We start from the raw sequence: 20,988 nt of genomic DNA, 5'->3' as shown, positions 1-20,988 counted from the left end.
CCTATATCCTGTTTATGAAACCCAGTTTCTGAATCTTCTGCAGTAATATTGGTTACCACCTTTGGATGAAACCCAGCCCTGCCTGGTAAATTTGAGATGGTGAAATATAAGTGAATATATTTTCTTTTCCTCTTTTTAGAGGGCAGAAGAAGCAAGAATCCTGAGGTAGATTTTCCTATCAAGATGTCATGCTGAGACGGTATGACAAACTTCTCCTATCTCTCACTCCGACCTCTACCGAAACACATAGCAAATCTAGATGAAATACAAACAAAATACAGAAGAGAGCTTGAAATAATGGAACGTCCCTAGATGAAATTATGAAGGAGAATAAGAAACAGGAATAAGAAACTCTCAAGTAGCCAACAGTCTATTAATAGACACAAGACAGGTATACACATATCGTTAATTAAGGGCGGTTAGAATGAAATAAAAACTTTTCAAAGAACAACGTGCTAGGGGAGCTCAGCTTTGAGGAGGAGGCCTTCTGTCTGGGATGAGGAGGAGCAGGAAAATTGTTAAGGGGAGTCACAGTTATTGGGCCTTTAAAAGTGAGTAGGATTGAGAGACAAAAATTAGGGAAGAGGACATTACAAGTGGAAAAAGATTTGAGAAATGTAGTAAGAACATCTTAAAGAGCCATAAGCTTTTGAACCAAGTAAATTCACTCCTCAGATTTATCTCACTTGAGCAAAATGATTTTTAATTTGAAGCTATCCATTCTATTATTGAGTATATTGTCTATCCTGGGGAGGCCTTGTGAACATTTGAAATATCCAATCTTAGGAAAATTTTTAGTAAATTATGGCACATCAAATGTAATGCAACTTTTTACAGTGATGATTATGAACAGAAAATTTTAAAAATATAATCCTAAGTTAAAGTAGAATACAATAATAAGGACTCATGATTGTATTTCTATAAAACAGGCAATAATAGGCACAGATGAAAACAGTTGTCTTAGGATGGTGAAATTCCATGTGTTTATTCTCTTAAAGTTCTTCAATGTTTGTTTTTGTTTTTTTTAAGGATTTTATTTATTTATTTGAGAGAGGGGGGGGGGGGAGAGAGAGCACACGAGCAGGGGCAGAGGGACAGGGAGAAGTAGACTCCCCTGCTGAGCAGGGAGCCCAACGCGGGGCTGATCCCAGGACCCTGAGATCATGACCTGAGCTGAAGGCAAACGCTTAACTGACTGAGCCACCCAGGTGCCCCAAGTTCTTTAATGTTTTAAATTGAGTTTTTAGGGGCGCCTGGGTGGCACAGCGGTTGAGCGTCTGCCTTCGGCTCAGGGAGTGATCCCGGCATTATGGGATCGAGCCCCACATCAGGCTCCTCTGCTATGAGCCTGCTTCTTCCTCTCCCATTCTCCCTGCTTGTGTTCCCTCTCTCGCTGGCTGTCTCTATCTCTGTCAAATAAATAAATAAAATCTTTAAAAAAAAAATTGAGTTTTTAATAATGTTTTTAAAAAACATGTTGTGCAGAGAGGCAGGAAAGATGGAGCATGTTTAGGGAATGGCACATAGCCTGGATTGGTCTGGATTGGCCTGGATAAAGCACGGGAAGTGATGAGACAGAAGGCTGGACAGACATATTAAAGCCGGTTGATGGAGGTTTTTAAAGGGCATGTTAGAGAATTTAAACTTTATTTGGTAGGCAGGGAGAAGAGATCAAAGACTTCGAAAAGAGAAGTGATGAGGACCAAACACAGATTTTGCTTACAACGGTATGTAGTATAGGTAGCAGTAGAAAAGAATAGAGAGAAAGATACCGTTTTAAGGGCTACTGCAGTAGTCCATGCGGGAGACGATGATACCTGAACTGGATGATGGCGGCAGAAACAGAGAGAGAATATCAGACATGAAAGACACTGGAAAACCAAATAAAAGCAACTTATCAACTCATTGAACATTGGAGGATGAGGGAGAGGAAGGGTTTAAAGGTGAGTTTGAAATTCTATTCCTGGAAGCCTGGATTATTGCTGGGGTCAGAAGGTGAAGCTTCTGGGCAGGAAACGAGAAGTTCCTCTTTGGGTGTGCTGTGCATAAAGTGCTTGTAAGATGTTTGAAGAGCAACCAGAAATGTTAAGTCTGCATTTAGGAGATAATCAGAGATAAAAAGATGGTTATGGGGTGGTTCTCTTATAAGGAATAGTTAAAACCATGACAGCAGGTAAAATAATTGTAAAGATAATGAAGAGAAAAGTTTTTGAAAAGAAGAACCTGGGTCATATCTATATGTAGATGAGAAAGAACAAGAAGAGATATGAACAATTAAGAAAGAGCATTTCGTGAAAGAGGGGAATCAGAGAAGTTCAGAGTAACGGAAGCCAAAGGAGAGGAGTTTCAGAAAGGAGATTGTCAGCAGTGTTAGGGGCTGCCAAGAAATCATGAGTTGAGTTAAAGAAATTTTGGATTTGTAGATAAGGACGTGCCTGAAAGAAGTGTGTCCCTAAGAGAGGGAAGAAGCCAGATTGAAAGACCACAATGGGAGGGGCTGGGAGGAATTAATGAGAAAGAGTAGGCCGGAAACACAGGAAACCAAAGTTGAACATCTCATGACAGTACAAAAATGGAATTTGAGGGTTTGGCAAGATTTAGGGGAAATTTCAGGGTGAAAGAGCATTGAAAATAAGAAAACAAAGAGATCTCTTCTGAAGCAAGAGTGACTAGAGGAGGGGTGCCTGGGTGGTTCCATGAGTTAAGGGTCTGCCTTGGGCTCATGTCATGATCCCAGTGTCCTTCTCAGTGGGGAGTCTGCTTCTCCCTCTTTTGCTGCCCCTCCCCCAATTCGCACTCTCTCTCTTTTTCTCTCAAATAAATAAAATCTTAAAAAAAATAAAAACAGTGACTAGGAGAGAAAACGTGAGGTGAATAGAAGCTACTGTAGAATGATTGTTTAGTGGAGTAGGAGGCAAGATCACCTGCTGAGAGGAAGACCATTTGGCGACCTAAAGAGAAAAATTTGCAACAGTCACTATGGAAAGTAAAGAAAAGCACTCCAACAGATTGGGAAATGGTATTTTAAAGACTCAGCTTTAAAGGTGGTGTTTCCTTCAACTTCATCTCAAGACTTGGCATAATCTGGAATCCTCCTCTACACTCATTCTTGTCAAATGGGCAAATCAGTCTCACCTTGTGATTTAGCCCGTGTTCTCTTTATGTCTAATAACCTTCTCATTTTCATCTAATTTCCACTTTTCAAAGGCCTGCTCAAATCCCGTCTTTCTGTCAAAGCTTCTGTGGTGCTCCAACTCCACTCTTTTCTGCAACCTTTATGAAACTTTTGGTGTTTATGACAGAAAAAGTGAAGTTTCTGGGAAAAATTGCCTTCTAATAGTAATCTCCCAAGCACACAAATCTTGATCCTGAGGATTGATACCTTAATTAGATAATGTCAGGGTTTGGGGGCCTTCCTAGATCTGTGTGATCACAGACATGCCAGCCCTTTGGCCTTTGTCGGAGCAGCGCTCAACGATAAACCAACTTCTGGAAGTCATTTGGCGTCCAGCATGTAGTAGTGGTGGTGGCGGTAGTTAATTAACAGGTACTGAATATGGATCGTGTTCCAGGCACCTTGGCCCAAAGAAGGAATTCGGTAAATTTGTTAAACTCCCACCATTGTACTTTCTTGGTATGGAATGAAGACTAGCACAGGGAAAAGTCATCCGTCACTGAGCCCCAGGAAGGCCTGCTGGACCTAGCATCATGGAGAGTGGATCAAAATGGACCTAATCTCAACCCTACAGTACCCAAGTTTTCTAGGCTAGCTGGATTGCATCCTGTATGTCTGTCTTGTATTTAGGAAAAGAAAAAATGAATTCTGGCATCACATTTGTATTATCTTTCCACTTAGGGGAAATGGTTGGCAGAGGAGAGAACAAATGATTGCAACATGTTATCAAGAAGGAGGGTTAGTGCCCAGGAAGGAGATTAGGTAAATACCAGTGCTTTATATCCGTTGTTAATCATTCACTGGGCCACTAGACAGTTTCTGCCCATCCATTAGAACTTAGCCATCCCTGACCAGCCAACCACATGGCTGGAATTCAGGGACTTCTTGGTGGTGCAATTACTACCTAGCTTCAGGGTATTCTGGTAAACTCTGATCTGGGGAAGAACTGAAACTATTAGAGATCCAGGCAGGTTTTTCCCCTTGAGAACCAACCTAAGGCACCACGACAGAGTCTTCTACTGCTTCCTCAGCTACCTGCAGGTCAGTGGATTATTTGGGGTACCTTGAGGAAAAGGCTGGTGGTTTGGTCCTTTAAGGAGGGCAAGATAGACAAAAACTTGGGGGTATTTTCAGGAGAAATCTTTTCAGGAGTCCTGCATTAGGGGGTTGTATGACTTGAAAAAGTACTTTTAATCCCCTGAGCCTCAATTTTTAAAATTATAAATGGAAATAATACTGCATACAAATAGAGAACTGAAGCAGAAAGGAAGGAAAATGTCAGTCTTGTTATTGTATCTTAAAGTCGAGGGTGTTAGTTCATTCTTTACCATCTCTCCACACAGGAGAGTTGAGGCAGGAGGTAAACCAGACTTTCCAAAGGGGTTCACAGAAGACCTGGTTTTCATAGTCTACATTCTAAAAATTGATGCAGTGCCCTTTGGAGATTTTATTAACCCCTCCACATCTTCTCCACCATCAACAGCAAAGATCTCTTGATTTGATAATAAGAAGGATGTTGGTCAGCCTCCAGCTACTTTCTGAAGCTAGAAGCCTTGACTGTTCTCACCTCCTTTCTCTTCCTCACTTTTCCGAATCTGGCAATGTTGATTACCCTTCCTTCTGGAAATTTCCTTCTCCTTTGGTGGGGCGGGACACAGTGCTATTCTTGTTCTTATTTCAACTCCTCAACCACTCTTTGATGACTCCTGTTCTGTCCCTAAATACAGTAGTACAAAGGGAATGAAAAATAGAGTATCCAGAATTGGCAGAAGCATCAGAGAAGGTTTGAATTAAGTGTAGAGATACACTTGAATATAATATGAGCACACAAGGAAGAAGCTGATAGATAAAGAGACTTTAGGAAGGAGGTTAAAGTGTGGAAGTAAGTTCTGTCTGGAATCTGAAAGCAATGTGAGTGTGCAGCCCAAGAAAGGAGCTGAGACTAGACCAGAGGTATGCAAGCTTTAAATGGGCAGAATTTAGACAAGTACATGGATTTAAAAAACAATCTCTAGGGGCACCTTGGTGGTTCAGTTGGTTAAGTGTCTGCCTTCGGCTCAGGTAATGATCCCAGGGTCCTGGGACTGAGCTCTGCACTGGGCTTCTTGCTCAGCAGGGAGTCTGCTTCTCCCTCTCCCTCTTCCCCACTCTCCTCACTCCTGTTCTCTCTTGCTCACCCTCCCTCAAAAAAATGAATAAAATTAAAAAAAAAAGTAATCTCTAATGGAAGGAGAAATTTAGGGGCGGAGAATTTTCCCAGCGCCTTGGGTTGTATTGTAATGCACCACGCATGCCAACAGTATTTTTCACCAGAGACCTGCCATGTTGACTACAGCTCTTAAATTGGTTTCACCTCTATAGGAATTTAAAAGGTGATAGTATCATAGAAATATGAGGGCATTTACTAGGGAAGTCTTAGCTTTTCAGTGGGCGGCTAATAGCATTCTAGACTTTGTATGGAATAGAAAGATGATCTAAGTTTACTGTCATCATTTGAGAGATGAGAAACTGATACCCAAGGAGCTGACATGGCTTCTTCAAGATCATAGAATGAGACTGTAATATGAATGGGGCTCAAATTTGGGTCTCTTTAATGCACAAGTCTTAGCCTCCATCTCCATCCTCTGTAGTCTGCTGAATCCTGTGCATGTTCTGAGGGACCACAAAGCATAGTGACGGTGAACTCCAGATGCCCCCCTGGCCCACTGAGCCACCACACACCCTGAGAACTAGAGAGGGAAGTGGGATCACTGTATCATTTATCTCTTCAAAATTTACAAAGCATTTCACAGACATTATTCCATTTGGTCCTCAGTAAGGCAGTTAGTCATTCTCACTCTGAAGATAAAACTATATTGAGTTTTATTTATTTCACATTTATTAGATAACTATTACATGTCAGTTACAATATCAGGTCAGCACTAGGAAGTTGAATAAACATCTTTGTCTTCAAGGGACCCACAACCTATTTTAGGAGGCAAAAATGAATAGACAGTGAAGAGAAACATTGCAATGTGGTATTACGATTAAGGTATCAGCAAAATACTAAGGGAGCATAGAAGAGGCTGATAATTCTCAGTGGCGTTGGACAATTCTTCATTAAGGAGGTGAGCAGGTTGAAGGTAAGAGCATCTGTTACAAGAAATATTATACGCAAATGCTTGCAAGTGTTTAAAAATATCCAGGATGGGGCACCTGGGTTGCTCAGTTGATTAAGTGTCTGCCTTCAGCTCAGGCCATGATCCCAGGGTCTTGGGATCGAGCCCCATGTCAGGCTTCCGGCTCTACGGGGAGTATGCTTATTCCTCTCCTTCTGCCCCTCCCTCCCACTTGTGCATGCTCTCTCTCTTTCTTTCTCTCTCTCTCTCTCAAAGAAATAAATAAAATCTTTTAAAAAATCCAGAATGTATTTTGGGAAAGGTAAGGACCTTCATGAAGTTGAAGCACAATGTTTTCAGTGAGTAGAAGAAGCAGAGGGAGGGTTGGGAGAGGTATGGAAACCTAGTAAATTTGGAACCATTGACATTTTTAAGTAAATTGCTTTTTAGGAATATAAGAGTGTCAGCCTAGAAGCTGGCTTACAAATGTTTGGAGGCGTTTGCGGTGGTGATCTAGGGTGGGTGAAGGGAATTATGAGAACGTAAACCTGGACTATGGAAGTGGGGTGTAGGAGAGAGTGACAGATTATAAAGCTGTTATGGCCAACGTGACAGGGCTTGGAGACTGAATATGGGAAGGCGCAAGAGAGAAGAGGCTAGGAAGACTCAGGTTTCTAGTCTGGGAGGCTGGGTGGAGATTATTGCCTTAGCTGAGACAGAAAACACAGAGGTCAAGTGTGTTGGAGAGAAGATAGCGGTTTTCATTTGGGATATGTTGGATGCATATGTTGGGAGATAAAAAGGAATCAGTTGGAAAACTTATCTGAACCTTGGGAATTATACCTTAAACTTGAAAAAAAAAAGGATTTTTGCTTAAATAAGAAATCTAACACTCGGTTGCCAGGGGCTAAAGGGGGGTGCCGAAATAGCACTTGGTAGAAGGACATGAATTTTCATCTGTAAGGTGAAGAAGTTCCGAGGAGCTAATGTAAAGCACAGTGACTACGTTTGATAACACCATTTCGTATAATTAAAATTTGCTAAGAGAGTAAAACTTAAATGTTCTCACCAAAAAGAAAAGGATAAATATGTGAGCGGATGGATGTGTTCATTAACAAGATGGGTGGCCAGCAGTGGGGAAGGGGGGGGCAGTCCTTTCACAAACTGTACCTGTGTCAAATCACCATGATATACACTTTAAATATCTTGCAACTTAGTCACTTACACCTCAATAAAGCCAATATTTTAAAAAAAGAAATCTAACAGGGGTGCTTGGGTGGCTTAGCTGGTTAAGCATCCGACTCTTGATTTCAGCTCAGGTCATGATCTCACCATCGTGGGATCGATCCCCAAGTCAAGTCTGTTTGAGATTCTCTTTCTCCCTCTCCCTCTGCCCCTCCTCCTGCTCGGCAGGTCACGCTCTCCAAATAAATAAATAAATAAATAAATAAATAAATAAATAAATAAATCTTTAAAAAAAAAGAGAGAGAAAGAAATCCAACAGAGTGAAAAGTTTGAGTTTACTTTCAGGATTACAAATGAAAAGTGTAATAATTTATTTCTGGATTTGCAAAGAAAACTCACAGGTATTTATCACACTCAAAAACAGAAATGTAATTTATATATCATCCCAGACAAAAAATAATTTGTGAACATAACCAGTTAGATTTATAGAGTTTTCCAGAGTCAAAGGTTTTGTTCAAGTAGCAGAGCAATGATCTCTAAAGTCCAGAAATAACATTTGCAAGGTCATCTTTAGGATGCAGAGATCTTCCTTTGTGCAGCTACAGGGGAAGACAAAATAGTTTCTCCTTATTTTGCTGAAATTTCTTTCACTGAATTTTAGAAATGTTCACAGTTTTAAGGTTAAGCACTGGAATTCCACTAGTTAGTGACAAGAGCAAAGGAGGTAGGCTCAAAGACTCAAAATTTATATATGGGACTGAATAGGAAAGAATAAGATTTTTATTAACAACTGAGTTTATGAAGTATGTAAGTTTTTACATGCTTTACAAAGAGACAGTTGGGCCCAAAGGTCTGCAAATGATTCATGGGTGATGGTCAAATTCACGGGAGTAGGTGAGTTTCCCTCTGATTGACAGTGAAACCCAGGACAGGCCCCTGTGGGCTCCAGTGTGTCTGTTCTGGGTGTGGCACTGGGTCTCACCATCACCAAAGGCCACAGTGAAGACCCAACCAATGGTTTCTGGACCAAGTCCAGTGGGTTCTCCTCTGCACCGGGGTTTAATTGAAGTACCTTGGTGATGCAACCAAATGTCATTGTGCTTGTACACCACTATTTTAATTTTATTTTTGTTTATGAGAGAGAGGAGGGGAGAGCAGGGGAAGGAGCAGAAGGAGAGGGACAAGCAGCCTCTCCACTGAGCGCGGAGCCCAATTCGAGGCTGGATCCCAGGACCCCAAGATCATGACCTGAGCCAAAATCAAGAGTCAGTCGCTTAACTGACTGAGCCACCGAGGTGCCCCAATTGTACATTATTATGATGATGATGTTTTGACTCCAGGAGTTCTGGTCCTGTCAAGGTCACATGCCAACCCCAATCCCATCACTTCTCTGACATTTCTTTCAAATATTTTCTGTGTGCTGGCTGTGCACCAAGCCAAGCTACCTCTCAGCAATTCTGAGGGACGTGTATAGTTATCATTCCTACTTTATAAAAGAGGAAATTGAAGCTTAGAGGAGTGGAGTATCCTGCCCAGGGACACACAGTTCCCATCTGGTGGAGCCAGGATTCAATCCACATAGCCTGGATCTGACTCCAGAGCCCATGCCCCAGGGTCTGGCTACATGCTGTCCTCCTGTGTCCCCCAGCACGGTGTCTGTGCCTCAGCGTGAAGCTGACTGATAGGAATTCCTCAGCCCAGTGTGGGGTCTGTATATATGGCTGCGTTTTATCTCCTGTCCTAACCCGTGGAGGGAGAACCAGTTTTGTTCATTCCTTCCCTCCTCACTGTCTTCTGTTGAATGGCTGAGGATATGATGACTTCATGTTAAGGATGGGGAAGAGCCTAGAAAGTCACTAGGCTCTGTTCTCATTAAGAACTTTAAAATCAGTTAAACTCTGACCTTGACAAAACAGACACTCTTAGGATGCAGAGCAGTATTATTCCTCTTTAAAACATTTTATCACTAGGTGCTTTTGAAAGTGACTTCAACACACATTTATTGAGTGCTTTAACTATGTGAGGCATAGGTACCAGTGCTAGGTACCAGGTGGGGCAGAGGCAAGTAAGAACCCACCTCTGACTACAAGGTCCTTGTGGTCTAGGGTTGAAGACAGACTTCAGATGTCAGGTACAAGCCACATCTGAATCAAAATTATAAATACAAGTTGTAATTAGAATATGGAGACTGGCCTGGAGGGAAGGAGGGGACATTGGAGAAAAGACTGGCAGAATGAGTAGGAATCAAAGAGGGAAGAAGGACAAGAGGGCAAGTGATATGGGCAGGGGTGCCTTATAGGAAAATGTTTGGGATTATCAGGGATCCAGATTGTCCAAGTCAACCAAAGCTCGGGGGCTCAGACCAAATGACGGAAGCCAGTGAGTGAATGCCAATTCCTGAAGGATAAATTCGCTGAAATCAATTTGCTAAGTTTGTCGAATGATCGATTTATGGAACAGCGTTTTAAGTACTCATTTTGAATATACTCAATGATTATAAATACCCTCTTTTCGAACACAGCTAATGAATACGTTCTTTGTAGCAGCATTTTATGTATTTCTGTTCAATTTCTTAAAAGTAAGAATTTAATCTTAGGCTCTGTTTATATAAATATATTCATGAATATTTTCCAGAGTGTATCCAATGTATATATTTTATTGTGACCGTAATAACTTCAACAATTCATGTGGGGAATTTGCACTTTATACTATCATCCTCTTGAGTTTTTATAGTCAAATTTTATTTTGCCAATATATCTGTATTTTTATTTTATTTTACTTCATTTTTTAAAAAGATTTTATTTATTTATTTGACAGAGAGAGAGATAGCCAGTGAGAGAGGGAACACAGGCAGGGGGAGTGGGAGAGGAAGAAGCAGGCTCCCAGCGGAGGAGCCCGATGTGGGACTTGATCCTGGAACGCCAGGATCACGCCCTGAGCCGAAGGCAGCCGCCTAACGACCCAGGCGCCCCTATTTTACTTCATTTTTTAAAAATTGAAAACAATTCACAGCTTATTTAAAAAAAATTTTTTTAAATACATATTGGTATTTTCAAACCTCTTTCTTCAATTTCACTGAAATTCAACCAAATCTATGAACTCATCAAAAATTAAAGAAACTCATTTCTATAGTTTTTACTGTTCATAACAGTTTTCATTGGATGGGAGAAATTTATCATATTTTGCAAATTTCATGGATGATGTAGTGGACTGCTTTTCACTACATGGAACTCACCTTACCCCCACCTGTCTCCTGTCTCATCCGAATTGTTAGGGCAAGAGGGAGAGTCTAGAGATCTGGAGCGGAGAGAGGGGCAAACAAAACAGAAAAGGGGTGTGTAAGGGCCCCAAATGCTGGTCCTGGCTCCTTCACACCTCTTTAGACCACCTCAATGTATTCAGTACAAATTCTGTAAACATATTTTAGTAAACCAATATGTTTGGTAAGTGCATCATCACGTTGAATTTACTTTTTGGCAGAATTGTCCTAGTGACCATGTCTGGAGCTCAGGGGCCAGGAGGTCTGTAGGTGGGGGACCACAACTGATGCCAGTTGGAAGAATGGCTTCATCATAACTGAATTTTGGAAAGATAAGATCAAAAGAGTCATTACTCAATTAGGAAGTTAGGCCTCTCCACGTAGTGTGAAGGGTCATTATAAACTTGTCTCTTGTAATGTGGGACAGAAACATCTTTGAGGGAAATATTGAGGGCACACAACAGATAAGTGCATAGTATGAATTATGAACAGCTGGGGCATATAGAATCATCTGGATCTAACAAGTATCAGAATAAAAGATGAAATGCAGTATTTCTTTGGGACTTAACTTCATATATTCCTTTGAGGACAAGGACTATTTCTAATATAAATTTAAGATTTAAGATATCTTGTTTTTCCCAAAGGGAACAGGAGTGGTGGTGAAGAGAAAAGTGTCCTTCATGATTTTGCTTTAAAGAAGTCTTCAAATAGTCTGATCAAATATGAAAGTACAATTCGTCCCATGTATTTTTCTTTATATAGCTATATGTATATCCAAATATACAGATAAACATATCTCCCCATAAACCACTCTTTTAAAATTGTAAATTGCTTGATGTTTTATTATCTCTGTTGATAGTTGTCGTGTGGAACTCTCAATATTACACAGATCTGACTCCTTTTCTCTATCTCATCATTTTCCTGCCTTTCGGTATTATTTTGTCTTACATTTGTTCCCTTTTCTCCAACTCGTCTGCCATTTCCTTGGTCAGACCATTTCTGTGGCTCACCTGGCCAGTTGCAATAGTCTTCTTCCTCAACCTTCCTGCTTCTTCTCTTTGTTTACTTCGGTCTATCATGTACGCATCTGCCACAGTGATCTTTTAAAAGCACAAGCACTGGGTGTTACATGCAACTAATGAATCGTTGAACACTATACCAAAACTAATGATGTACTATATGTTGGCTAATAGAACATAAAAATAACATAAATAAATAAATAAGCACAAGAATGAATCACTCTTTAGTTAAAAGTAAACAAAGGGGAAACAAAATCCAAAATGAAAAACAGTGGTTCTTTATTCCCTAAAGAGTAGCATCTATAAATCCCTAAACCTGACCCTCATATCCCACTTGGACATTTCTATAAGCTGCCCCTTCTTAGCAACCACCTCCCCATCTCTCCTCTGAGTGGAGGCTAACCCTCCCTGTGTCATATCGTAACATTTGTGTGCATGTGTTTTCTTCTACTGAAGGCCATAATTTCCCCATAGTATTTAACCTAGTGCTTAATGACAACTAGGAATTCAATGACTGCTTATTAAGTTGAGTTTTTTTGGCAGAAAAATGTGGGAGAATCATCAGGTCATGCACCCCAGAGCTCCAAACGGGATCCTTCATAGAAAAGAGAAAATGGCAGCCCAGCCCTTCTCTAGTCTGTGGGGAGTCTCTCATCCAGCTCTGTTCCAAATGACCTTGGTTGCTGCTCTAATGGCTACTGTTCTTGGTGAGTACTAAAGAGATAAGTTCAGGTTGGCAACAAACATTCAAGATCATCCGCTCATTTGCTCTTAACACTAACAGATGATTCAGCTTTTAGCAGAAAGCCACCTTCAGCAACAAGGGTTGATTTGACCAGGAATTTGGAATTTGGAATTATTTGGGATTTACGGGGAATTTGTTTTATCCATAGAAGAGGCTGTTTTCTAGACACCTCCCCCTAGCATTTCTCCTCCAGGAATTTTCCAAAACAATTTGTCTCCCAACCATGACTTGAAACAAGTCTGTGTGATCTATCAGCCCGACTGAAAAATTTTCACTGCCTCTGGGTCTATCCAGAATAGAGAGGAGAAATAGGTATAGACTTCTCCTAGGGCTCCTGAAAGGTAAATTGGTCCCCTATTTCATTCTTGCAAGGAAAGCAGGATTAATATTTTTATGTTTCAAGGACTCCATGCTTCTTCCTTTGCATCATTCAAAATCTGACAGGTACAGAAAGGTGCAAATTAAGAGTGTGGTTCTTATCCATCTCCCAGCCACCTGGCTTCCCTTTCCTGAGAAAAGCCATCTTGCATAAGGGTATTAGTGTTGCAATACTATGTTTCTGTTGAGGAAAATTGTAGGAACTGCTGGCTTTGCTCAGATATCACTGAGTCAGCAGATATGAGGAATCTGGTGGGGGGATGGAATCATATCTGCCATCCTTTAGATAAACTATCTCATAAACAGTAGAAAGGGGATGAAAAGGGGAAAAGGATTCTGCCTTCTATCATTTTCATTTATCAGCAAGTGTGTATTACTCATCACTCACTGGATTTGTTGAACAATGGGGACAAAAGAGTTATTATTTTTCTTGATTAGAAGAGAAAAGAATGGTCCTTGTTCCAAAAATCAGACTAATGAAATATTAAGATGCTGGTTTCAAGCTATAACTTTGTCATTTTGGTGTCCAGGAGGTTGTGGTCCCCCACCAAATTTATACTTTGCTTCTCTAACAACTGTGTTGAATGAGACATACTTCAACACTGGAACTGTCCTGAAATACGCCTGCCGTCCTGGCTTCAGTAAGGTTAATTTTTTAAATACCTTTGTTACCTGTCAACGTAACACATGGAGATACAACGAATTCTGTACCAGTAAGTATGAACACTTATTTTTCTTATTTGTGCTTTTCCCTTCTTTGCAAGTTTGTCTCAGGAATTAAGTTTTCTGAGTGCAAATGAGAATCTTCGGTCCCTAAGAAACCATCCAGTTGTCAAGTCACTGATTTCAAGGTACATGCGTTTGCTACTTTTTGAAAAGCATAAACAAAAAACCAAATAAAACAGGAATTACGAACTGCCTAGTCGCAGTGAAAAATAAGCTTATCCTTTACACTGTAATTCAGTCAACACTTCTTTCTGAAGTGAACTACAAATTCAATTTTAATATTTTGAAAACCAGATTCCTTCTTTACAAAGTCATAAAAAGTTATGTAACTAGAGAGAGGTAATGCGGTTTCCAAAGAAACCTCAACCAAATACCTGCTGTGTTTGGAAGAAGATTCTGTGATTCACTTATAGCTGGGAATAAATTCTGTAATATTCTTCCAACACTGAGGGTATCTACACTCTCTATTGCAAGCACATGCATTTTGAGTGGCCTACATACAAAGTACGTGCCACAGATCTAGAAAGGAGCTAGCTCCCTGATCAGCAACTATCCTGGACCACGGACTCTATCAACCATAGTGATTTACCTGAGTATTTTTCTCTATTGGTGAAATGTACCAGAAAAATAGGAGATCAAATTTTGTCATTTATCCTCCAAAGTAAAAATTTAGTGAATTGGGATAAGAAATAAGTTTGGATCTCAACCTCTGGATCTTTCTGGAAGCACAGGTCAAAGCTAATCAATCAGTCTTCTAATGCCTTATCTGTGAGTGCTCGGAATCACTAATCATCATTTTAATTTTTCTGTCAGAGAAACGATGCAGAAACCCAGGAGAATTACAAAATGGGAAAGTCATAGCTAAGACAGATCACTTCTTTGGATCACACATAGAATTTGTTTGTTCAGAAGGGTGAGTGTGAAACAATCTAGAAACAGTTCTTTTACATTAATTTTAATAAATAGCTGATCTATTTCAAAAGTAAAAATGATGTAAAATCACATACACTGAGAATTCTCACTTCTACCCTCTTGCCATCCACCCTATTTTTTTGTGTCCTTAAACAGGGATCCACATTTGTATTGGTTTCTTATGTATCTTTCTCATGTTTACTTTTACAAATACAAGCTGAAAATTAGTATATATTTTTATTTTACACCTTTCCAATAGCAAAGGGAGCTTTGAATCCTGCTTTATTTTTTTACTCATCAGTATGTATAGAACATAGTTCCATGTTTGTGCATAGAAGCTCCTCATGGATTTGCCTTTACAACTTCATAGAATGTTATTGTGTGATGTATCATAGAGTAACAATCCTTTGATAGATCCGTGGATATTTTCACTGTTTTGCTATTCTGAACAGTGCTCTGATATATCACTTTGTACATACATAATTTTGTACAGATGTAATCATAACTGTAGGGTAAATTTCCAGAGTGGGATTTCTGGGTCAGAGTAAACATATTTGAAAATTTGAAAGATGTTGCCTAATTGCTGTCCTTAGAGGTTACAATGTTTTGCAGAGTATGTAAATGTCTGTCTCTTCATAGGCTTTCCAACTGTGTTGTCAATCTTTTGAAAACTTGTGAAATTTTTGAAAATATTCCAATTTAAGAGGTAAAAATGAAATCTTACTACAGTTTCAATGTATATTTCTCTTATTATGAGTGAGATTGAGCATATTTTTACGTGTTCAAGAGAGATTTGTATTGATTTGTGAACTATTTGGCATATCCTTTGCCTATTTTTTTAAATTAATTTTTTGAAATTTTTATTCTTATTTTCTAGGACGGATACCTACATACATGAACATATATATATATATATGTATATGTGTGTGTATACACACACATACACACACATACACACACACATGATATATACACATGAACCTACGCATATTAGGATTTAGACCTTGTTTCTGATAGGAGCTGCAACTCCCCCCCCCCGCCCGGTATATTATTTTCCTTTTGACTTGGCTATTGATACAATTTTTTTCCTCTTAAGGAAAAATTGTCTTAATGCTTCAAATTTATCAAACTTTCTTTTTAAAATGGCTTCTGGATCTTAGGTCTTCATTAAAAACCCTCTCCAACACAAGATTTTAAACTCTTTGCCTAGATTTCCTCTGCTACTTTTATGTTTTCATATTTTTTAATGCTTAAGCTTTGATCCATTTGGAGACAATATACGATACACAGTGCAAGATACATATCCTAGGTTATATTTTCCCATATGACTTTCCTGTTATCCCAAAAGTCCCTCTTTAGTTTACTGATTTGAGAGTGCTTTTTAACACTATATTAAATTCTCGCATGTATCTTGTATGTATCTGCATATGTTTCTGCTCAATGCCATTGTTTTGCCTACATATTCATATCCACATTTCACAATGATGTATTCTCAAGGCTTTATAATATATTTTAATAGCCTATCTGAGTAGTCCTGCCTTATTGCTTTTTTAAAAAAATTTCCTGACAATACTTTTTCATTTTTCTATATAAAATTTAAAGTTAGGCATATTTTTAAATCAGTACTGGATTAGTATTTAACTTAATTTTTGAAGAAACTCTTCCCCAAACTTTTCCTCTACCCTGTGAGGGTCTCTGACTGGGCTAGCGAATTAAGTTGGCATAAGACAGATTAGCAGGAGAAGAGCATACAAATTTTATTTTTTCGACGTCCTTGGGAGACTTCACAGGAAAATGAAGACTCAAAAAGTGGTGAGGCCTCAGTTGTATATACTAGGCAGAACAAAAAGTGGCAATTGTGGAAAAGCAACACAAATCCATGAAAAGCTGTAGGAAGATAAGGGTTATTTTTTGACAAGGTCAATTTGTACAGATCTCTCCTGGCTTCACCTCCCCATCTCTCGTGGCAAGATCATTCTTTCCCTCCTGTTATGGGGAAAGCATTTTTCACACGAGAGTTTTATCTCCTGCTTTCTGGAAGAAAAGGAGAAGTCAGAGTGCCTTCCTTTGTCTATTTCAAGTGACTTTAACTCAGAACAATCTTTAGTTATTTTGATATGGACCATATACTTCAACATTTTGTTGCTATGTGCTGCTCTTTTAAAATGTAGATTAAGTATTATTTTATTTCTGCAATACTTACTTGAAATATATTTTTAAAATAGCTATTTTGTTCTGTTTTGTGTTCCTCCTTCACGTTCTCCAACTAAGTATGTGTTGATTCTCCTTTGCTTGTCCCCTGTGTTTAACATTTTCCTCTAATGTTGTTGTTTCCTTTTGTTTGATTTTTGCATGCGTATCCTTATTTATTCCTTATCCTGTATGGCTCCTGAGAGGGAAAGTGAGAAGATTCAGAAGGAAAGTGCTGTTGGAATGCTGAAGTGTTCCTACTGGAATAACTCGAAACCATACTTTTCCCTTGGTTTCCTGGGTAGCTTAGAAAACTTATATTTCCAAGAAATTCCAAAAGAAAGAAATGCTTAATTCTCACTGTCTTTTATCTTATTAAAAGATTAATTTTTCTTTGAGTTAGAATTAAATAAGTCCCAGGGGCTCTAGTTTGCAAAAGGTCACATTTCCATTAGTGTTCAACCACAGTGTACGTTTATTCCTTGATAATAGTACCATTTTAAGACATACTGACAATGCTTTTTCTTTCTGTTACCATAATACACAGAGGGTAGCAAGACAAACTGAAGAAAGCTTAGAACTTGTCAAGAGCCATAAAAAATGGGGATCGTGAGTGGGACAGTTAATGGTGTATTGGAGAGGGTAAGCACCCGGAAGTCAGAAGGGCCTGAGAGTTTGAGGCCAGTAACCTGGCTGATACTGTCATCTAGACAAAATTGCAGAACAGATTCAAAAGGGTCTTTTACCCTACATTGTCCTGGTTGAGCTCTGGATGAATGCCATGCCCGATACAGTTGATGCCCAATAATAGATTCCAGAATCAAAGAACGAATGAACAAACACACACATGTCATTGCAGTGATGAAGTTTTACTGAATGGAAGGCTCAATGGGAAGTGTTATCTGGAAAACATTATTTCTTCATTTTTACTATTGAGTACCCAGTTTGTTTGTTCAGACCCCTTTATCCGACTTAATTTAAGGTAAGAAGAATTTCATTGAACTCTTTGATCCTATCTCATTCAGATATATTTTAATTGGCGCAGCCACTAGTTATTGTGAGATCCAAGATAAAGGAGTTGATTGGAGTGAACCTCTCCCACTATGTGTAAGTAAGTAAAGACTTTTTCTGGCTTGACTACAAACCTAAGCCATGTTAGAAAAGAAAACTCTTGTGCATCTTTGCTGCTTCTTGTACCGTCCATTAGAATTTGCATCATGAATGCTAGGTTTGCAAAGATACATTTCCTGATTATTTCTTCTTCCTCACTCACCCCCAGTTGCTAAATGCGAGCCTCCTCCAGACATCAGCAATGGGAAGCACAATGGTGAAGATGAAGATTTCTACACATATGGCTCTTCTGTCACCTACAGATGTGACCCCAACTTCTCAATGATAGGCAAAGCCTCCATTTCTTGCACAGTGGAAAATAACACAATAGGTGTCTGGAGGCCAAGTCCTCCTACTTGCAAAAGTAAGTCACAGTGATGAACTTTGGTTTGAATGGTTTGTTGAAAAGAAGAAGGTGAATTTGGTGGGGGAAAGAGAATGATTCCAAGACTAATCATTGCAAGGATGCAGTCGTTTATTGGTTCAACTGATATTTATGTACGATGTCTCAGTGTGCAGTAACAAACAGCACCAATATCTCATTGGCTTTGCAAAGTAAAAGTTGATTTTCATTCATACCGAGCCTGCTGCACGTCCTGGGGACTCTCTAAGCTAGGTGTAGTCTAGGTGTAAATTTAGCAACACGCCTAGCAATCCAGGTTGCTTTGATCTTGTGGTACTTCCACATCAAAATGCGCTTTCAGAATCCGTTCAGTAGGTGAAGAGAGAAAAGTAAAGGATGCCCTGGCTCTTTAAAAGAGTGTTGGTCTGAAGTGACCACATGTCACTTTACAGTCTTTTGTCCCAAACTAGTAATGTGTAGACCCTACCTGGAAGGAACTGAGGACTATTGCCTTTTGTCTGTTCAGGGAGAGGAAGTGGAAATATTGGTTAGCCCTTATAATGTTCACCACAAGTGCCTACAGGACAAAGAAAAAAAAATCAGAAGATCTGTGTGTTGTTAGTTGGTTAATCTGAGGCACCTTCCTTTGCAACTAAGTGCCTACACGGTATCACTTAATATTCTGACTCACCACAGAACACAGTCAAATCAGGGGATGAAAAAGCATGATACTGCAAGCAATTCAAAATGTCAGGGTCCAGACAGCAAGAGGTGGAAATGGCAGAGACTGAGGACGGAACGTGAGCAGAGCCAGGTTACAAAGAGCCTCACGTGTCCCTCTGAGGAGTTCAGAGCGAAGGTGAAAGGGAAACATTTGAAAGGCTTTTCAAAGAGAAGTAGAATGTGTTGCATTTCAGAAAGATAAGATTGTCTACAGAAGGGACAATAAAGGAAGTGGGACAAAACTCAACCCATAGGCACCTGTTGCAACCATCCAGCCAAGTGGCGAAGGTCGCTTCCGCCATAGCCATGAGTCATCAAGGTGGCGGGACTGACATGGGGTCAGGATGACTGACTGCTGTGGGTTTGGGTGGTGGGGCTGGTTTGTTCTTTGTTGTGAGACCACAGATCTTGGATGCCTGGCTGCCTCTTCCTCATGACCACCATATCATTACCATTGGCCACTGACCCACACTGAAATCATGCAGGAAAGTAGGCCACCGTAAGGGGAGGGTTATGAGGACTTTGAGGAATATGTTTCTTCACGTTATAAATGGCTGGTTTTTCTTGAGTAAGCTGGGAGATATTCACAATCATATCATAACAGAACCGATACGATGGGACCTCATTTTACTGAGGCTTTTGAAAGCTAGAATTATATTCACTTTAAAATGTTTTCCTTGTATCTACTTGACGTACACCATAGTAGGCTTTTGTGTCATGGTTGAAACTGTATTAGCAACAGCAAGTAATAGCCTTATTGCAATTTCTCTTTTACAACCCACTCATCGTTTCTTGCGATTCTTTAGAAGTCATCTGTCCTAAGCCAGAGGTTAAAAATGGAAAAGCAATCTCTGGATTTAGAACCATCTATACTTACCAAAACTCCATGATATTTGACTGCGAGGAAGGTTTTATTCTCAAAGGAAGCAGTTTAATCCACTGTGGAGAAGATAATGACTGGGATCCTCCTCCTCCCATTTGTGAGCTCAGTAAGTATGGACCATGGAGGGATTTCAAAGTTTGGCATCTAAATTACCCAGAAATATTGGTGGGGGCATATTTGTATGCCTAAACCCCCTTGAACCGCAGTAAAAATTTAAATTTGGGTCAATAATTGTCTTTATTTTTTTCTAGTTGTTGGAAAAAAGAAAGATTACAGTACACTGGGCAAGGTCTTATATAATCACAAAAGACTGCCATATACAGTTGTGCAGGTTGTGGCCACTTCAACCCTAAAGGGAGACATTAACATTGTAGACATGGTGGATTAGTGTATTTGTTTCAACAATTTTCTTGCAGTTAGTAAGAAACTTGCTTTGTTCTAACAAAATCATCCCATTATGATAATTGGTTTGAAAGATAAATAGTGAAGTGTCCTGTTGGCAGGGGGGCAATGCCTTTTTCCAAGATCCACAAAAATATTATATAGACTAACTGTGATTCTGACACTCTGAAACTATAAACTCATGTGGATCATGAAAAATTATGTTCATAGTAATAACGATAACTTGGTGCTAGCTTGTTTTCTGATGTGGCTGATGCATTAGCCAGGGCGAGACAGTTGCTGGCTGAGTGAACACAGGGCATCCTTTGATAGGACAGGTTTGCTGATGATCACTGCTGCATGCCTCGTAGCAGTGTCTCTTCCCCTTGTTCTTTCTTTATGAGCAGATAGTTGTACTGACTTACCAAACATCCCAAATGCCTACTGGGAAAGATACAACAACCACGTGCCAACCAAAGACCAAATATATAATATCGGCACCGTGTTGAGGTACAAGTGCCATCGCGGCTATGAACCTGCTTCGGATGCGCCTACGACTGTGACTTGTCAGAGAAATTTGACTTGGACCCCACACATAGGATGTAAGGGTGAGTCTCTGCTTTTTAAATCTTTTTGTATATCAGATGCCCAGCATGTGCTGGGCTTTTTTTTCCTTCTTCTTCTTCTTTAAATAAATGCAATTTTATCTTTCAAGATAAATGTAGGATTATAATAATTCAACAGAAGAGTGAAGTATTATTGTCAGAAGGGATCATGAAAGCCTCGGGGGAGCTGAGAAACTATAACTTTCCTTACCCCATTTCAAAATCAAACGAGATGCGGACAGGGCAGGGACACAGA

At 39.7% G+C, this 20,988-nt stretch overlaps 1 protein-coding gene and 1 long non-coding RNA gene across 5 annotated transcripts in view; one reads left to right on the top strand and one right to left on the bottom strand.

Annotated features, from left to right (window-relative positions):
* The window catches only part of LOC130544211 (uncharacterized), a 32,381-nt gene that overhangs the window by 11,233 nt on the left and 160 nt on the right, over positions 1-20,988 (bottom strand). The gene's annotated exons all lie outside the window — the stretch shown is intronic.
* Positions 3,945-20,988, top strand: part of LOC113242607 (C4b-binding protein alpha chain) — a 29,095-nt gene continuing 12,051 nt past the window's right edge. The window contains exons 1-9 of one of the 3 annotated variants that reach the window (XM_044377698.3): positions 3,988-4,216; positions 6,130-6,282; positions 12,280-12,443; positions 13,390-13,572; positions 14,399-14,498; positions 17,713-17,798; positions 17,967-18,161; positions 19,670-19,852; positions 20,535-20,735. In XM_044377698.3, coding sequence (XP_044233633.2) covers positions 12,284-12,443; positions 13,390-13,572; positions 14,399-14,498; positions 17,713-17,798; positions 17,967-18,161; positions 19,670-19,852; positions 20,535-20,735 — 1,108 coding nt within the window. In that variant the 5' untranslated portion in view covers positions 3,988-4,216; positions 6,130-6,282; positions 12,280-12,283. Of the gene's footprint in view, positions 4,217-6,129; positions 6,298-12,279; positions 12,444-13,389; positions 13,573-14,398; positions 14,499-17,712; positions 17,799-17,966; positions 18,162-19,669; positions 19,853-20,534; positions 20,736-20,988 lie in introns of all 3 variants that reach the window. The other 2 variants (XM_044377697.3, XM_026480744.4) reach the window with 2 other exon arrangements.

This window comes from Ursus arctos, unplaced genomic scaffold, assembly GCF_023065955.2.
Source record: "Ursus arctos isolate Adak ecotype North America unplaced genomic scaffold, UrsArc2.0 scaffold_2, whole genome shotgun sequence".
Taxonomy (NCBI): Eukaryota; Metazoa; Chordata; class Mammalia; order Carnivora; family Ursidae; genus Ursus; species Ursus arctos.
This window is presented reverse-complemented; position numbering and strand designations above follow the sequence as displayed.